Source organism: Amblyraja radiata, chromosome 5 (genome assembly GCF_010909765.2).
Source record: "Amblyraja radiata isolate CabotCenter1 chromosome 5, sAmbRad1.1.pri, whole genome shotgun sequence".
Taxonomy (NCBI): Eukaryota; Metazoa; Chordata; class Chondrichthyes; order Rajiformes; family Rajidae; genus Amblyraja; species Amblyraja radiata.
Genome location: NC_045960.1, coordinates 58760270 through 58780361, shown reverse-complemented (window position 1 = coordinate 58780361; position 20092 = coordinate 58760270). Strand labels below are relative to the sequence as shown.

The 20092-nt window shown below is 40.9% G+C and overlaps 1 protein-coding gene across 7 annotated transcripts in view; it reads right to left on the bottom strand.

Annotated features, from left to right (window-relative positions):
• Positions 1 to 20092, bottom strand: part of itsn2 (intersectin 2) — a 168655-nt gene that overhangs the window by 106401 nt on the left and 42162 nt on the right. For all 7 annotated transcript variants that reach the window (XM_033021309.1, XM_033021311.1, XM_033021313.1 and 4 more), the window contains 3 exons: positions 9313 to 9405; positions 7102 to 7165; positions 1811 to 1974 (listed from right to left, as the gene is read on the bottom strand). In XM_033021309.1, coding sequence (XP_032877200.1) covers positions 1811 to 1974; positions 7102 to 7165; positions 9313 to 9405 — 321 coding nt within the window. The remainder of the gene's footprint in view (positions 1 to 1810; positions 1975 to 7101; positions 7166 to 9312; positions 9406 to 20092) is intronic.

Here is a 20092-nt window from a genome sequence, read left to right as displayed (position 1 = left end):
TTCCCTACTCTCAATTCCTCCATCTGCACTGCATCTGCTCCAAAGATGAGACTTTCCAGTCTAAGACTTTTGAGATGTCATCTTTCTTTAGGAAACATGGCTCCCCCACCTTCTGTCATAGATGGACTCATCACCTACATCTCCTCTGTGTCCCATAGTTCTGATCATGCTCACCCTCCACCCAGACGGAACAAGGATAGAGTTCCCTTGGTCCTCACCTTTCACCCCACCAGCCTCCGCATCCCATATATCAATCCTCTGATATTTCCATCACCTCCAATGTGATCCCACCACTTGTCATGTCTTCCCATCTCCACCCCGTTCTGCTTTCTGCAGAGACCGCTCATGCAGCAATTCCTTGGTTCGCTCATCCTTGGTTGACAAGTCTACGCATAGTCTCGACGATGTTAAGTGTTGTAGAATAGAGGGACCTAGGAATACAAGTACATGGCTCCCTGAAAATAGCATCACAGATAGGCCAGGTGGTGAGAAAGGCCTTTTAGCACGCTGGCACACTACAAGTGTTGCCTTACCAATGTCTTGTACAACTACAATGAAACATCCCAACTGCTATATCCAATGCCCATACTACCTGTGATGCTAATATTAAAGAACTATGTACTTGTACTCCTATGTACTCCAAAAAAAAGCACACCAATACTCAACACCTCTACTTCCTTAGAAGGCGTAGAAAGTTAGACATGTCCACAAAAATCTTCATCAAGTTCTACAGATGTTTCGTAGAAATCATTTTATCGGGATGCATCACAGCATGGTTTGGGTACAGTTTCCTCCAAGAGCACAAAAATTGCAGAGTTTGGGACGTAGCGCACACCATCACACAAACCAACCTCCCTTCCATTGACTCCATCTACACTTCACGCTGCATCAGCAAAACCACCAGCATAAGCAAGGACCCGTCTCACCCCGGTCACTCCCTCTTCTCCCCTCTCCCATCTTGAAAACGCACACCTCCAGATTCAGGGACAGTTTCTACCCGGCTGTTACCAGGCAATTGAACCGTCCTCTCACCAACTAGAGTATGGTTCTGTCATCCCATCTACCACATTAGAGACCTTTGAATCATATCTTGAATCAGACTTTATTTTGCACCAAATGTTATACCCTTTTTTCTGTGTCTGTACACTGTAGACTGATTGATTGTAATCATGTATAGTCTTTACGCTGACTGCATAGCAGGCAACAAAAAACCTTTTCACTACACTCCAGTACATGTGACAATAATAAACAGATCCAAGTCATGAACCCCACGGTTCACTGTCCTATCCTGGTTTGACATTTGTGTACATGGAGGATCAGGATCAAATAAAACCCAGAGGTCTTTACTGTCTGGTTCAACTTATGACAGAGAGATAACCGAACCAGTGGCTAGGATACAGAGCTTATAGTATAGTTTGAAAGTTTATCTCATCATTAATACCTCGTAACTGAATGACGACAGACCAGTGAAATTTTGCAAAATGAGCATTGAAACTATAACAAATGCACTGGAACGTAACTACAGATATTTCTCTGAGAGAATGCACCATCTAATCTTAAAATGAAGTACTGATGAATATTGTTTACAATATTATTATTTTTTTAAATTACATTAAAAATAAGGATTCCAGGATATTAAAATTAGATGCAAATTACATTTCTTCAATTACACACACATTCTAACCTGAAGACGATAATCTGAATTCAACACAAGTGTACCTTTCAAAAGCCAATATATTTAGAATTGTGAGAACATTACACAAAATACTGTAACTATCCAAGACTTTGTAACCTACTCAATTTTACCTACCAAATCGTGCAGAGTTCAAAGGTGAGGGGATTGGGGGCTGTTTCATGACTAGTGGAAGAATGGTAGGAACTGGATGACCTTGAAGGGTCATCTTGATTAGTTTCATTGCAATGGAGAATTCCTGCTGGTCCATCTTTCCATCCTTGTTCAAGTCGGAAAGGGTCCTGAAAAGGAAATAAACAACTATATAGATGTCTTCATTGAATTCTGGCCATCATATGCTCAAGTACCACAAAAATAATACAGTGGTACTTGTTCAGTACAGTTCAATTAGATCAACGCTCCACAGTATTGCAGTGTATGGTATCAAAAAAACACATAAAACTGATAAGTAAGAAAACCACTAAAAGTTTGGCGGACGAGAAAACGAATTCTGCTATTCATAGAATGTAATAATATAAACATGTTGGGTTTTGGAATGTAATATTTTTGGGAGCCTATTCATACAAGATGGGCATTTGTAACCCAGGGATGGTCTGTACATTAGAAATCAACTTTAAGATCTGATGTTTTGTTTTTGTCGTTCCTGAAATTGCAGACTTCAATGCTTTTCCTGGGTTATTGGTTCCAACAGAATTACTGCCAGAAAATAGTAAGATTAAACGAGAACTTACCAGTTTGAAGTTTGATCTGTATTTTATGAGGAGGAACGTTGAGGGAATACGTGAAGAACCCGCTTCCAACGCATGCGTGCCATTCTTCAAAGCAGCGGTGTGAGGTCACAGAAACTATAATGACCTAACATAGTAAGATTATCAAAGAGATACCAGTTTTGATATGATCATAGGAGGGTGGGAGCGGAGGGCACGTATTCCCTCAACGTTCCTCCTCATAAAATACAGATCAAACTTCAAACTGGTAAGTTCTCGTTTAATCTTACTATTTTACTTCGGAGTCACGTGAGTGACTACGTGAAGATTTCAAAGCTCTGTGACCTCATGCCGTGGAACGAGTCCATGCTTCACAACTGCCTTGGGTATCGGGAGAGAGTATCATTAGCAATTTTAGACACACTTATACAAAGACTTGTGTGATATAACGAGAAAATACATTTATTAATTGAAATCATAGCGCTGTAACCCTTCGGGCAAATTATAATATTGAACGTAAAATGCTTTCCGAAAATGATGATGGCTCCAAAAACTGGTTTATTATAAAACCTTTGGAAAGTCCTTTCGGATGACCATCCTGCTATTCTGAGGAGTTGGTTCGTAGGTACCTCAGAATTTTTGCTGCGGATTTTGCTGCAGCCCTGGTGGAATGAGATTTAAAACCATTAGTGTTTATTCCTGCCATCTTTAGGACACATTTGAGCCACCTTGAGATAGTTTGGGTCGTGACCCTTTTGTGCGGTTTCTTGTAAGAAATTAACAAAGCCATTTCCTGACCTCAAATGCTCTTAGTATATTCCATGTATAATTGGATATGTCTTGCTATACACAGACGTTCGTCATATGGATATTCATAAATTCAATCACTTGACCCGATGAACCTGGTCTGTTTGTTTTATTAACTCATGTATGACAAACACCAGTTTCTCTCGTGAGATGATCAAGGAGTCCAGGCTCAGTTTGCTTAATGACTGGACTCGTTGTGCAGTAACTAACGCCATGAGCATAACCATCTTCATGGTCAGTTTCTGCAGTGATAATGCTGTTTATGGGCTACCAGCTCCTCAGCATGTTTAAAACGACACCCACATCCCAGATTTTGGAGTACCTGGTTTTAGGGGGATTTGCATTGAATATGCCCCTCATAAGTTTTGTTACCAGGGGGTGCGTTCCCACCGTGTGCCGCTCTGTTCCTTGTGATAGGTAATTGGAGAGTGCACTTCTGGCACTATTGATGGCACTGTAGCCCAATCGTTTATCATAATGGAGGTTTGTTAAGAATTCCAATACGGCCGGAATATTCTTGGCCCTTTGGTCTAGGTTGTTGTCAAAGCAGTATATGCCCCATTTCTTGATGTGTCCGAGGTACTGCTTCCGTGTTGACAGTCTTTGTGCGGATGTGATGAGATTCATCGTCCTGTCTGACAGCCCCATGCCGTGTAGTGGGTCTTTCAGACTCTACAAATCAACAAATCCATAGCCTTATGGCATGGGTGACTGCCCCCCTCCAGTTACTGGATGAATTAATAAATTCGGGCTATGTCCAATAATGGAACATGGTTCTAACACCATCCCCTGTATGACCGAATACCACGGTTGAGTAGGCCAATCGGGTACTATGAGAATCCCAGATGCCGAATATTGTTGAATTTTCCTTTGTACCCGATTGATGATGCAGAATGGGGGAAAAGCATAAAAAACGCAATTTCCCCCCAATGCAGTGAGAAAGCATCTGTAGCTTCTGCCCCAGGGTCTGGTTCCCAGGACACATACCTTGGTAATTGGTGATTCAACCTGGACGCAAAAATATCAATATCTGGTCTACCATATTTTGCTGTAATTTCAGCAAATACATTTTATTTAACATCCATTCCGTGTTTTCATTAAATTTGCGTGACCTGGTGTCTGCCACTGAATTTAGCTTACCTTTATGTTGCCGATATCCAAATGTTTCTTTGGATACACCATTTTGTAATACCATAGACGAGTTGTCAATAATGATAGGGTTGGAGCAATACCTAATGCTATGTTCCCACCACTGTAGTTCAATTATAGCTTCCGTAGGCAGCTCCATAGGTCTATCAAAATGACCTTTGTTAAATTTGAGTGCTCTAATTTTTGCTCTTTGCAAATTTTGATAATGTAATGGCCCAAAATGTGTGGCCGGGAATGTAGCCACAATCTTCCCAATTATCCGGCCTACCCGTCTAATGGAGGGTCTGTTGGTGTTAAGAAGCTCGCTGCAATCCTCCTGTAGGGCTGCGGCTTTATTTATTGGTAAAGTTACTAACATATTGACCGTGTTAATGGTGAATCCTAGATAATCCATATTCGTTTCTGGTATCAATTTACACTTAACTACCGTCTGTGTTCCCTTTGATGGGTACTGTATAGTATGCATCTTTTAAGTCAATGCTTGTCATATAGAAACCAGCTGATACTAATTCTTTAGCAGTGATAAAGGTATCCATCTTAAAATGAACATATTGAACGAATGTGTTTAGGGTTGAAAGGTCAATGATAATCCTGCAACCCCCATCTTTTTTATTTTTAATAAATATGTTTGATACAAATTTTAATTGTTCATGAGTAGTATGCTCAATCACACCTTTTGTATACAATCGTTGTAGCTCCATGTGGGCTTTAGATTGTTCGGTTTTTGTAAGGACGAAATGCCTTTCTGGTGTATGTTGTACTGGGGGGTTATTGGGATGAGTAAATTCTATCAGATAACCCTGAATACTGCTTAGAACATACGAGTCTGTAGTGATTTTACACCATTCGTCACTGTAGTATTGCAACCTCCCTCCCACCGTCGTGGGTCCCTTTTTTACAAAAGAACCACACCCACCTACCTCCATGGTTACTGGTGGTTGTATTATTTTCTTTGTTTTTTAAAAAAAGGGGGTTTTGTTTTTATTCGTGTTCGTGGTTGTACTGGAGGTTTAGGCTTCCGCATCTTCCAGGGTGGCCGTCCCTGGCCATACCCTAAAAGAAGGCTGCTGCAGGTTATATTGGGTTCTGGCACTGCCACTGATATAAGCCACACTTTTCGGTCTTCCATGTGGCTGGTACCGTGATCCAAAATAAGCCTTTGCGCTGGTTTTGATGAGCCCCAGTGTCTTGGCTTCCCCAAACAAAAGGGTTGGGGTTTTAACGGCTCTTTGTTTGCAAATTGTTGCATATTTAGGATCCAGTGCTGGCTGAATAGCCGCCCTCCGTATGCTATTCAGCTCATATTGTACATTACAGAACAGGGCCAGTGCGTCTTGGTGGCCTTTAGTTTGCTCTGTTTTGTCCAGGGTGCGGATGTAAGCTGTGATCCCTGCCGTAAGCCCCTTTAAGGCTTTCTGGATTTTGAGATCATGGTTCCTGATTTCCTTCCCCATATGCTTCCAAATGCATTGGTTGACACTGGGGATTTGTAATACATCACAGTTACCAGGTGGCAGATGTCTGGCCAGTGTCTCTGTGAATATTTGTTGTTGGAGTTGATGGCCAGACATGTAGTTAATACTGGCTGCCATCCTGGAATCCAAGTCTGCCCCTGTTTGACTTGGTTTGAAGTAATCAGCCACCATGTCCAGCAGTGTATGTTTTTCTGCAGATTCAGGATCATGGGAAGCTGTGTGATCAGGGTCTGGCCCATCAGGGTCCTGCCCACTCTCCTCCGAAGAGGTCGAGATTTCAGGGGGTCCCTCACGGGGTACCCATATGGGGCTTGTCTGCCCACTGTGGCTAGTCTCCACATTCATGGGACTGCCACTGTGAAGGAGCTCCTCCAGCAGCTCCTTTAGACGGTGAGCTGCACTTGCTATTTCTGGCTGCTCCCATTCCTGCAGCCTTTCAGCAGTGTGCTGCTCTTTGTATCCCAGCTGTTCCCGTACCCGGTACTCACGGGTGCTGGTTTGCGGGCTTTCCTCGTCCCGCCGCTGGCCACACCGGTCCTGACTGTCGGTCCACGTCTGTTCCCGGTCAGCCGTTTCTCCTGGCTGCTCCGTATGTAGCCACTCATAGCGGGTTTGTTCCGTCTGCCGCACCCGTTCAGCCCTGGTCCGATATTGATATGGGCTGGTCGCCCGCTGCTGCTCCAAGTCGGGCTCTGCTAGATGGTGCGTTTTTGTTTGAACTTTGCCTCCCGGCCGGTGAGTAAGTTTCGTCGGTGCCAGAATGATTTCTGGCACAGCTGATTCCTCTACCGAGGCCTCTAGAGCCGACGGCTGCTGTCTCTGCCGTTCATCCACGTTTACAACGCGTTTCTCGGGCAGCTTTTTTGCAGACCGCTTCCTTTTCACTCTGTCCATTTTTCTGTGAATAAAAATGCAGAGTCCTTACCTGCCTTTTGCTGGCCCTTTTTTCCTTCTCCCGTTACTGGTGGATGTCCTCCACCCTCTGTTGACTCGTGCAATGCGTGTAGCGATATGGCACGCATGCGTTGGAAGCGGGTTCTTCACGTAGTCACTCACGTGACTCCGAAGTAAAATCTTGTTCTAACTTGGTGATACCCTTAACCTCTAGCCACCATCTTGAAACCCCTTTTGTGGGACTAATCATTGTTTTAACGTACTAGGTTATGCTGCATTTTTTTCTAGTTTTTTCTAGTTTACTGGTAAAATAGGTTAAATATCAAAAACACAGAAATAAGTGTTCAAAGAAGTCAGTTCTACTTTCTACACTTACCATATTTCAGCCAGCACTAGCTTTGGTAATCCAGATTGCAGAAAAAAAGTACGAGCTTGCTCACCTGTTTAACATTAAAATAAATATGTTTAAATCAAAAGCCATGGTATTAAATAGCATATAACAACAGATTCTTAATGACATTCACTTGACTTTGTTAATCAGAATAAAATGTAAATGGGCTCAAATTTATACAAAAGTAAATGTTCACACCTGTAGAATGTGCTTATATAAAATGCAACTACCATGTCTATTATGCTGCGACTCTTTTTGTTGAAAGCCAACTTCTTTGCATTTTAAATTAACTGTCACTCACTGCATTGAAGATTCTCGTCCATAGTCTCAAGTACACAATGAAAGGTTTCCTTTGATGGCTGCATTGCTTTCACTATACAACTTATCTAAACTGAAGAAACTATTTTATGACTTTTTCACCAGCAAGCATACCACTCCTTTCCAATATATAATTAAATATGTAAAGAAGCAAATAATGCCATGGACATAATATGATCCCAAACTCAGGATGGGTCAAGCACCACAAGGCCCAGTAATGGTAAGTACCAAAATGACAAGGGGCGGCACAGTCGTGCAGCGGTTGAGTTGCTGCCTTTCAGTGTCTGAGTCCCAGGATCAATCCTGACTACAGGTGCAGTATGCATGGTGTTTGTACGTTCTCCCTGTGACAGCGTGGGTGTTCTCCGGTGCTCTGGTTTCCTCCTATACTCTAAAGACATACAGGTTTGTAGGTTAATTGACTTTTGTAAATTGTCAATTGTCCCAAGTACGTTGGATAATGCTCATGCACGGGGCGATCACTGGTCTGCGTGGATACGTTGGGCCGAAGGGCCTGTTTTCACCCTGTATCTCTAAAGTCTGAAATCTAAAGACCAGCGAGTTTCAATCACATTCCTGTAGATTTGGAGTAGAATGGTAGATTTTCTAAATACATGAATCTTATTCAACGATAGTATTGCAATCTCAAGAACACATTTCCAATGTTGCTTCCATTTTGTTATTTTTTCCACATCATTTCAAAATCCTTCCCTCAACATTTTCTGAATGTCATCATTTTCTGACTGTGATCTCAATTTTACCTTTCTTTTTTTGTATCGCATTAACATAATGCTTCCAGGGTTATTCTTCATAAACAATGTTAGATGGAGCTATATAAAGTCTTGCACCTGCAATATCATGTACTTGTTTTTTTAATTATGTTTTGTACTAAAGGCTCCCCCTCCTACCCATCGTCTTTTTCTTTTAACTATATTGTTGAATTTTTGTAATTTTTGTCCACCTTTCAACAAATTTTCATTGCCATCTTTCTCCTCTCTAAAGTCAGTGGAGCATATCTTTTCTGTGCCCATTTCTGGCGCCAATAAATTTTATAATGCCAAAAATTGCCTACAGTAGTCCACAATGTTTGAATCGCGACATTAATTCAGATTTATAATCGTCTGTTTGAACAGGTGGAGAGGGAACAATGAATACGAGGCATAGAAAGAGAAAGGAAGAATAATAGGGTTGAATCGATGGGAGGAGCTCTGGGGTTGGCAGGAGGAGGCGAGTACAAATAGTGCTTTTGAACTTTCTCCCTCAAATGGTGGTGGAACAGCTTTTGAATGTTTTTACAGCAAAGGCAGATAACCTTGGTAACCTTTCACCCTATACTTAACATGGTAAGATGGATATGCAGAATTGATGTGATATTCAGATCAGCCATAATATTAAATAGTTGAGCAATCTCAGTGTTTCTTTTACTTTTCCTCCTAATTTGTATGTTTGTTTGTAGTTATACACTTCCTATAGATGTATCACATGGACTTCCTACATTGTTGTGCTTTGTAAATAAAGCATGCATTGAAATATCTGCACGCATGTTTTTTAATCTTTATTGTCCTGAAAATCAGCATGGTAACGTAATTCAGTGGATCATTTAGATTTTAAAATTTAGATTTCCAAGTTCGAAAATATCAAGGAAAGCTGAATGCAGTTGTATTTTGACTACTGGGAGAACAATCTTGAGGTGTTTTCATTCTAATCTGTGTTACACTTGATTGAACTAAAACTGCAATAATATATCCGATTAATCTCCATTATAATGTGTGTCAAAAACATCTATAGAGCAGGGGCAAAAATAAGCAGTTATGCAAATATTATGTAACCACATACGTTCCATCTTAACCCTTTTATAAAGCTCTACTGTGCACAAACCTGAAAGTAATCCTCCAAGTGGTTTGATACTTATAAATTGCTGATCATGTTTGACTCGTTCCTCTGAGGTGATTGCCCACATGTTTGGACCACCTAAAAAAACCACATACACACATGAACATACTAGTCAACACATCGGTCACATTCAATTACCATGGTAATATTTTTAATAGAAAGAACATACTGTGTGTGAGCAAAATCAATTATGCCCAGCGTAAGTCACTCTACATCATGGCCGAAGATGCAGTCAGGCTACTAATTTTACATCATCAACTTCATATCACATTAAACATCAAAGGTTTTTCAAGACATTTACTCAAGAGATCTGACTTTGCTAACTTCAAGATTTCCTTTTAACTTGTAAGACGTTCTGGATATTTCAGAATATATTTCTGTGACCAGAAATGTTCTCAGAGTTGAGATCCCCTTTTAAATTACGGCATAAGAATAAATACAACTTCAAAAAACATCTCCAAAAGTTAACCTTACTGGCTCCCAACCTAATATTGCAAATTCCGTCTGTGACATCTCACTGTGACTTATTAGGGCATCTACTGGGTAGCTGCAGTTATTGTTCCATCGTGAACATTGGAACTCTGGAACAATTATAAGAGGAATGAAATAATTTAAGAATGCTTGTAATAATTTAGTTTTTCCTCAGATTCCTGTTCTTTAAATTCAAAATGGAAATCACTGTCAGATTATCATTCCACTTTGTCATGAATGTATAAACGTAATTGCACATGCATCATCAAGCCAGTGATTGCCATGTACTCAGAATCAGGCTTTCAAGTTGAATGAACCACATGTCCTTACCGTCTGATGATGTGACCCAATTAAGATACCAGTCTCGGATTAACAGTACAAGAACAATTGTAAATTGTTGATATCAGAATTTGCACAATACGTTTTTTTAATGTGGAACAACTTCATCTCTAAAACCAACAAGCTATTGAAAATTACAAACATCAACTAAACTAAACTACGAAGAGTCGTGGTTGTTCTAGTGATTTGGGGCTTTTGTTTTGTTTTATACCTGTACTAATATTTTTTCTAGCTTATAAACTTTTTTTTGTTTATTACATTATCTACTAAGTATTACATTTACAGACCTGTTACGCTGCTGCAAATAAGAATTTTATCGTTCCTTTTCAGAACATATGACAATTAAATGCACTTGATTCGAGATTTTGTAATAATCTAACTGAAATCTTTATGGACAAGGAAGATGAATGGCAAAATCAATATGACAAAAAAATCCCTTGTATTCAAGCATTTTTGTCTTTATCAGCTTATTTATTGGACATTTTTCTTTCTGGACTAATCTTTGGTTCCCAAGACATACCCTCCTCTTCATCATCTACATCCTCCCCCTTGGTCAGATATTCCGCCACTTCAATCTGGACTTCCACTGTTACGCAGATGACACCCAGATTTACCTTGGCACCAAATCCCCCCACAACCCCCCCCCCCCCCCCCCCCCCCCTCTCCCATATCAACTCCTGTTTGTCAGCTATAAAAACCTGGATGCAACATAATTTCCTCAAACTCAACAGCGATAAGACAGAATTCCTCCTCATAGGCTCCAAAGCCACACTCAGCAAAATCTATAACCCCACTCTCACCATCGACGGCACCACTGTCTCCCCATCTCCCCAGGCCCGCAACCTTGGCGTGATCTTTGATTCCACCCTCTCCCTTGAGCCTCACATCCGCCATGTCATTAAAACCTCCTTCTTTCATCTCCGCAACATCGCCAAACTCAGACCCTCTCTCACACCGCCTGCTGCTGAAAGACTCATCCATGCCTTCATCTCCTCCCGACTGGACTATTGCAACTCACTTCTCCTTGGCATCAGCTCCACCTACATCAACCGACTCCAACTGGTCCAGAACGCAGCCGCCCGACTCATCACCCACACCAAATCCTGGCATCACATCACTCCAGTCCTCAAAAAACTTCACTGGCTTCCCATCTCCCACCGGATCACCTACAAAATCCTGGTCCTCACCTATAAAGCCCTCCACCATCTGGCCCCCCCCATATCTCACTGACCTCCTCTCCCCCTACCAACCCTCACGGTCCCTCAGATCCACATCAGCCGGTCTCCTCTCCATCCACAAGTCCAACCTCCGCAGTTTTGGGGACAGAGCCTTCTCCAGGGCAGCTCCCAGGCTCTGGAACTCCCTCCCCCAACTGATCCGCAATTCCGTGTCCCTCACCATCTTCCAGTCCCGCCTCAAGACCCATCTCTTCACCTCTGCCTATCCTTAGCCCCACGTCCCCGTCCCTTTTCATCTGTGCATTAATTGCCTCATACTGTGTTTTGTATTGAATTCTGTCTTTACTTTGTGTACTAGTCATGTCTCTACTATTTATTTCATTCCACTTACATGTTTTTCCTCTACATGCTCAATTTTTGTAAGGTGTCCTTGAGACTCTTGAAAGGCGCCCATAAATAAAATTTATTATTATTATTATTATTATAATATTAAATCATGAGAATATAGTTTCCATAACATTCTATGCAAATTGGTTGGATTAATCAAAAAGTTATGATAATTCATGCAAACAATTTGCATGGACAAATCCATTTTTTGTAGACAAATTATCAGTAGACACTGTTAAGGCAACTTAATTATGAATTACAGTGTTTTCTAGCTTCATTAGTTTTACGATTTATTTTTTAAAACAATGAATGCAAACAATGAAGTCTCCAATATTGTGTTTTTGTTTTGAATGCATTGATTGCTCTTCAAGCTTGAGGTCATTACTGCTGCTGCATATCGAATGATATCCCACGCCTAGGAAAGGTGAAATCCACACCAGAGATTGTAAGCAACCTACTTCAAGGTCAGCAGTGGCTGCTGTAGCTTTATTGCAAATATAGGCTTCTAGTCACCAAATATGAATTCCAATTTAAAAGTATTTGATGTTGGATTACAGAACATTTGTTCCATGTATCTCACTTATTTAAAGTTGCAGGGATTTCTCAGTCTCAATCTCACTGGGTCCTTATTGAAAACTATTCTCACTGTTTAAAACATGAGTTATAATCTTTGTCGTGTAAGGCATGGGGAGACAACGTCACCTGTGTTCACTTGGAAATAAAATTTATGTATATGGCCATAATTTTTCCAATAATTTCTAAAATGTTGTTTACTGTTCAAAATTTGCAAGATGATGGTATTTCAACTCCTGCATTCATCTCACATATCTAATCCAACAGATTACAATGCTCAGACATCAAATTTTATTCACCGTGAAACCTGTGAGCCTACACTAATTATTCAAGACAAATGTTCTTGATCGACCGGTGCATGCTACACCACACTGCTAGGCCACCCCATTTCCCCCACCCGACAATCAAGATCTTGATAAACATGAAATCACTTCTGATATTTCAATTTTAAAATAACAGCACAACAATATTCTTTGCACTTTGACTCAGAAGCATTTTGCAGTTGTGAAGCTAGGATATTGTATTTCATGACTTCCTTTGAAAGATGTCTATGTGAACAATCAATTTTAGATGCAGCTCCAACCCGCCAATTCAGTGACACTTTCCAAACTTCGGAGCAAATCACTGGTCTTGGATGCAATAGCTGTGACTTCTAAGAACTGGAAAGAAAATACCAGGGGATTATTGGCATTGAGTGCACAAAGTGCAAGTTATAAACTTGCCAATAATAATGTCCATTGCAATACTATTTATCTTTCTAAAAAAACAACTGGAAGCAGATCCATCAAAAAGAAAAATGAACAATTCTATTTAAATAGCATTCTATGAATGACGGTTCACATTCGAAGCAGTTATTTTAAAACTAGTTTTAATAGCCATATGATGTTTGGAGCACAGGACTCACTGATTTAACTATTGCTCAAGAATTTAGAGTGGCCTATGTTTGCCACTGGAATACATTTCAATTAAGCGTTTTCTTTTTGCAGATCCACTACCTCCTCTTAAGCCTTGAATCAAGTACAGCAAGGTTCTGTATATACACAGTGTTAATATAGAACAGTACAGCACTGGAACTTTAAATAAATCCCAGCAAGTTTAAATGTGAGATACATGGAACAAAGTTTGTGTTGAACATGTTATTTAAGAAGGAACTGCAGATGCTGGAAAATCAAAGGTACACAAAAATGCTGGAGAAACTCAGCGGGTGCAGCAGCATCTATGGAGCAAAGGATTTCCGGAGGGAGGAGGAGAACTTCTTCAAAGTAGGCATACCTTGAGGAGATTTCGCAGTGGAGTAGACAAAGTGTTTAAGAAGGAACTGCAGATGCTGGAAAATCGAAGGTACACAAAAATGCTGGAGAAACTCAGCGGGTGCAGCAGCATCTATGGAGCGAAGGATTTATGGAGGGAGCAGGAGAACTTCTTCAAAGTAGGCATACCTTGAGGAGATTTCACAGTGGAGTAGACCGGAGGGAGGAGGAGAACTTCTGAAGAAGGGTTTTCGGCCCGAAACGTTGCCTATCTCCTTCGCTCCATAGATGATGCTGCACCCACTGAGTTTCTCCAGCATTTTTATGTACCTTTGTGTTGAACATGATACATAGCTGCACAAATCTCATCTGCTTGCACATGATCAATATCACTCAATTCCCTGCACTTCCATGTGCCTATCAAAAAGCTTCTTAAATGCCACCATCTTATCAGCCCCACCACCTCACCAGGCAATGCATTCCAAGCCCCAATCACCCTGTGTAAAAAAATTGCCCTGCACATTTCCCTTTCACCTCATAGCTATGCCCTCTAGTATTGGATAATTCCACCCTGGGGAAAAATGTTCTAACTATCTACCTTTCTATGCATCTCATAATTTATAATCTCATACATCTATCAACTCTCCCCTCAGCCTCTGACTTTCCAGAGAAAACAATCCATGCTTATCCAACCTCTGCCTGTAACTCAAACCCTCTAATTCATGCACCATTCTGGATGCCACAATTAGATTTAAACATAGTGAATGTTGAAATTTTGAACTTGCTAGCTACTGTTCTCTGGTGGTCACCTAATCTCACTCCAAAGGGATCCTGATCTTGGTGGCACATACAAATGACAGTAGTTTAACACATAACTGCTGGTATTTCCCAGCAAGCTCCAATCATTACTTTATCATAATATGAGATGAACTGCTTTTGATTTAAAACAGAAATAATTTTGATGCCATCTTCATTGACTTCAGAGCTATCACCTTTTGCTGAGATTACTAAACTGTTTGCTACTAAGAGACTCAGATCACCAAATAACAACCAAACAACGCAGCTGGATGCTGTATACATTTATAAACTACTGGTTGTGCTTGGTCTTCCAAAAGACAAAGAACAGAGCAACTATCAACTGATACTGTAATATTTCATTTATTAAGGTGGTCTCAAATAGAAGGTGACGACAAAACAAAAATCAATCTATTCACATTAAACAGCAGTGGAGTAAGGCAGACCACTAGAAATTCAAAGTAAAATTTCTCTCCAAATAAAGACAATAGCAATCGCTATCGCACAGAGGTGGAAAAGGAAGTAACAACTTGGTGACTAGCTCTATCAGCCAATCTGGAAATTAACATATCCTGCGGCAGTAAAAGTTACAATAAACCATGAAAGATCAGACCACAGTCTCATAAGACTCAGCCAGGTCAACTTGGCCAGAGCTACCCTCGCAATAGTTAAGCTGTGGATATCTGCTACTATATGGCTTCAGCCAGGAGCCACTTGAGTCCAGAACTGTCGGGGGAAAGCCAGGCTATCAGGAGGGGTTTAGGAAGGAACTGTTTAAACCTAAGCCAGGGCTGCCAACTCTCATGCATTGAGCATGAGACTCACACATTTCGCGCAATTCTCACGCTCTCACGCTGATCACAGAATTTCACACACTCTGTCGTGAGAAATTCTGTGATCAACGAGTATTTCAAAACTAATACCAACTGCTTGTGTGCGCGTCTGTTGACAAGACAGCAGCATTCTTCTCACTTGACCAACAACCGCCACACACCTGCAAAGCATGTCCCCATGCAAATTTACATTGAAAGACATGGACCGGCAGTGAATGCCATAATACAACGTAACCCAGCACAGCAAGGCCATGTCCTGCTCCCGGCGGCAGTCAGAATTTAAGGATTTGCGGGAAGCGGCTGACATGAGCGAGGCTAGCGATCGGCAGGAGAGAGGTGTTCAGACGGAGTGCACTGCCAGACCTGAGCGGGAAACTGAGGCCAGTTGTCCGTGATGTCCGGATCCCAATACTCAGTGCTTCAGAGTTGGCTAATGTTATTGATCTGTAATTAGCCTGAGTTGATAAAGCCTTAATTTATTAATCTGGAATATGCAGGGTAATGGGATAAGTGTAATATTAAAATGACATGCAAGGTGTCAGGCTGTCTGTCACAACATACAGCCCCGATAACCCATTCTCTCCTTCAGTTAAATATTGGGAAGGTAGCACTATTGTCATTTACCACTCAACTATTATGTTTGTTTACCTTACTGACTATTTCTAACCTCCCCCCCACAATTCCTTTGACAGGTTGAATAGAAATGTACCCAATCTCGTTGTTTTATTAATTGAACACATCCTCAAGGAGCGTAATCAGATGGAAACTGATTCAGATGCGATGTTTAAGAGCTTGCTCAAAGAAGGGGCATATTATAAAGGAGTGACAGAGATACTTGCAGGGGAATGTGTGAGGAGCTTATTTGTCTTTAGTTTTAGCTTGAACCAGGACATCTGAAGATTCAAAGTTTGATATAGTCATTGTGCTGATACTGACTCCAACTAACCACATAATGAATATCATCCATTCCTGAGGTTTTATTTTTCTGATGCCATTTAATCTTCATTTGGATTTCAATTACTTCAATGTAAAAGTAAGTGGGAATGGGGAGCAAAAATTGGAACAAAAATTGGAACAAAAATTTGCCCTCGGTCCATATTAACTGTAATATAATAATGTATGCATGTTGGAAGGTACAATCAAAACAAAGATCTTTTTATCATTGTTGTGTTATGAATACCTCAGAAAATATTATCTACTCTCAAGATCACATTAAATAGAATATTATTGTTTAAATATATATTGTTATTGGACTTTGCATTTTGGAAAAGTCCCAGCTAAGAGGAAAACAGCAAAATACTGAAAATATTGGGGGTGAAAATGACTTCAGGTCAGTTTGTTAGGAAAATGAAGGAAATGGTAATAGAATACATACAGCTGAGTGAGTGTAATTTTATGGATGAGAAATTGTGTTCAACCAATTGACAACTTCTTTGACAAAGTAACTAGCATGTTAGATAACAAGGAAGCCAATGGATGTAGCAAATTTTGGTCCGTGAAGTGCCCCATAAAAGATTACTGCAGTAGATAAGCACCTGTGGACTTGAACGTAATAGTTTAAGTCCAGGGGGCAGATATGGGGCTTTATGTGTGGGCCAGATATATTGTCAGAGCAGAGGGGCTAGGAGCAAGGCCAAGTGTGCATCCAGAGTCAAGGTCTGGAATAGTACTAGGTGTGCAGTCAAAGCTGGGACAATGGGAGTGTTCAGCACAGATAATCTAAGCAGATAAGCAGCTATGATCATGGTAGAATAGGGGGCCATGTGTAAGGCTGGACTCGGGGTCAGGAATGAGAGAAGGTATGCAACTGGAGTCAGGGTCAGGAGTAGTACCAGGTGTGCAGTGAGACCCAGGTTGATCAACATGGGCCAAGTGCTTGATTATACAATGGCTTACAAAAGTATTCATACCGCTAGAACTTTTCCACATTTTGTCACGTTACAACCACAAACGTAAATGTATTTTATTGGGATTTTATGTGATAGACCAAAACAAAGTGGCGCATAATTGTGAAGTGGAAGGAAAATGATACATGGTTTTCAAATTTTTTTACAAATAAAAAACTGAAAAGTGTGGCGTGCAAAAGTATTCAACCCCCTTTACTCTGATACCCCTAAATAAAATCCAGTGCAACCAATTGCCTTCAGAAGTCACCTAAGTAGTAAATAGAGTCCACTTGTGTGTAATCTAATCTCAGTATAAATACAACTGTTCTGTGAAGGCCTCAGAGGTTTGTTAGAGAACATTAGTGAACAAACAGCATCATGAAGCCCAAGGAACACACCAGACAGGTCAGGGATAATGTTGTGGAGAGGTTTAAAGCAGGGTTAGGTTATAAAAAAATATCCCAAGCTTTGAACATCTCACGGAGCACTGTTCAATCCATCATCCGAAAATGGAAAGAGTATGGCACAACTGCAAACCTACCAAGACATGGCCGTCCACCTAAACTGACAGGCCGGGCAAGGAGAGCATTGATCAGAGAAGCAGCCAAGAGGCCCATGGTAACTCTGGTGGAGCTGCAGAGATCCACAGCTCAGGTGGGAGAATCTGTCCACAGGACAACTATTAGTCGTGCACTCCACAAATCGGGCCTTTATGGAAGAGTGGCAAGAAAAAAGCCATTGTTGAAAAAAAGCCATAAGAAGTCCCGTTTGCAGTTTGCCACAAGCCATGTGGGGGACACAGCAAACATGTGGAGGAAGGTGCTCTGGTCAGATGAGACCAAAATTGAAGTTTTTGGCCTAAATGCAAAACGCTATGTGTGGCGGAAAACTAACACTGCACATCACCCTGAACACACCATCCCCACTGTGGAACATGGTGGTGGCAGCATCATGCTGTGGGGATGCTTTTCTTCAGCAGGGACAGGGAAGCTGGTCAGAGTTGCTGGGAAGATGGATGGAGCCAAATACAGGGCAATCTTGGAAGAAAACCTGTTAGAGTCTGCAAAAGACTTGAGACTGGGTGGAGGTTCACCTTCCAGCAGGACAACGACCCTAAACATACAGCCAAAGCTACAATGGAATGGTTTAGATCAAAGCATATTCATGTGTTAGAATGGCCCAGTCAAAGTCCAGACCTAAATCCAATTGAGAATCTCTGGCAAGACTTGAAAATTGTTGTTCACAGACGCTCTCCATCCAATCTGACTGACCTTGAGCTATTTTGCAAAGAAGAATGGGCAAAAATTTCAGTCTCTAGATGTGCAAAGCTGGTAGAGACATACCCCAAAAGACTTGCAGCTGTAATTGCAGCGAAAGGTGGTTCTACAAAGTATTGACTCAGGGGGGCTGAATACTTTTGCATGCCACACTTTTCAGTTTTTTATTTGTAAAAAAATTTGAAAACCATGTATCATTTTCCTTCCACTTCACAATTATGCACCACTTTGTGTTGGTCTATCACATAAAATCCCAATAAAATACATTTAAGTTTGTGGTTGTAACATGACAAAATGTGGAAAAGTTCAAGTGGTATGAAAACTTTTGCAAACCACTGTAATCTGATTCCATACATGAATATATTAAGGTCATTCATGTGCTGCACCTATTGATCAGAGCCTGGATCTACTGTGGAATGTAATTTAGCCTAACCTTATTCATAGCTAATCCAATTTAAAGCATAAATGTTGCATTCAAGTGCAAGTTAAAAGACTCACTACAGTATGCACCAGATTGCACAATTTCAAGCTGAAAAATGCAAAAGCTCCATATCGTGGACATGACAGACTGGGCAAGCCTGACGAAGGGTCTCAACCCGAAACGTCACCCATTCCTTTTCTCCAGAGATGCTGTCTGACCCGCTGTTACTCCAGCTTTTTGTGTCTATCTTAGGCTATCAGGAAGGTTGAGCTCTGGTTCTCCTTATTCCTGCCTGCCCTCCAGTCTGGGATATCTTGGCCAGCAGCTCATAGTGTGAAAATGATTGGCAGCAGGTTTAAGGAAAATTCAGCCACCATCTTTACCATACCCGTTTCTTTATTTTGTTGGGTTTCGTTTGGTGCTCTGGTTTCCTCCCACATCCTAAAGATGTGCGGGTTTGTAGGTGAATTGGCCTCTGTAAATTGCCTCGAGTGTGTAGGGAGTGGATGCTAAAGTGGGACAACAAAAACTAGTCTGAACGGGTGATCGATGGTCAGCGTGGATTCGGTGAAATTAAATAATAATTTCTTAGCTATTTCATTTGTAGAAACTCTTCAGTTCCAAGGTGCCCCTTACACCCTCAGTGTTTTGACATCACATTATTTACTGAAAAACAATACGATTTAAGGAAGCATTAACAGAACTTTAGTTTGCATAACAATTAGCACATTCAAAGGGTCACCTTGAAATGTGTTGACCCACCCAAAGCCTTGAGCAAAGTGCAAATTGATTACAAAGGATGGATTCTTTCAAATATCTTTCACTGATAGTTTATTTTTATCAGTGAGATAATCTTGTTCAAAGCAGTGTACTTTAATTTTGTAATGGACAGTAAGTACACATTACCACAAGATGTTACTCAGCAACAGTAATATATTTGTGAAATCCTGTCTGAATTCTTGTGATAAAATCTAACTCAAAATCCAACCTGTCAGCACAACCCATATTTGTAAAGGCATAATATATTGTTTGTAATTTTTATGGATCATGTAGGAATAGTTTTAAATTTTAACAAGACCTTTGTTCAAAATAGCTTAGCACCAGACATCGGGTGGATCAAATTGGAAGGTTCCTAATAAACATTAAATTAGCATTAGACAGACACAAATGCTGGAGTAATTCATTGGGACAGGCAGCATCTCAGGATAGAAGGAATGGTGATGTTTCAGGTTGAGACCCTTCTTCAATTAGCGTTGTTCATCTTCTTGCGTACACAGCCTAAAGTTGCAGGACAACTTGTTCTATTTGACCTTATTTGATTGCGCACGCCAGGTTGATTGTATTCGTTGAAACAG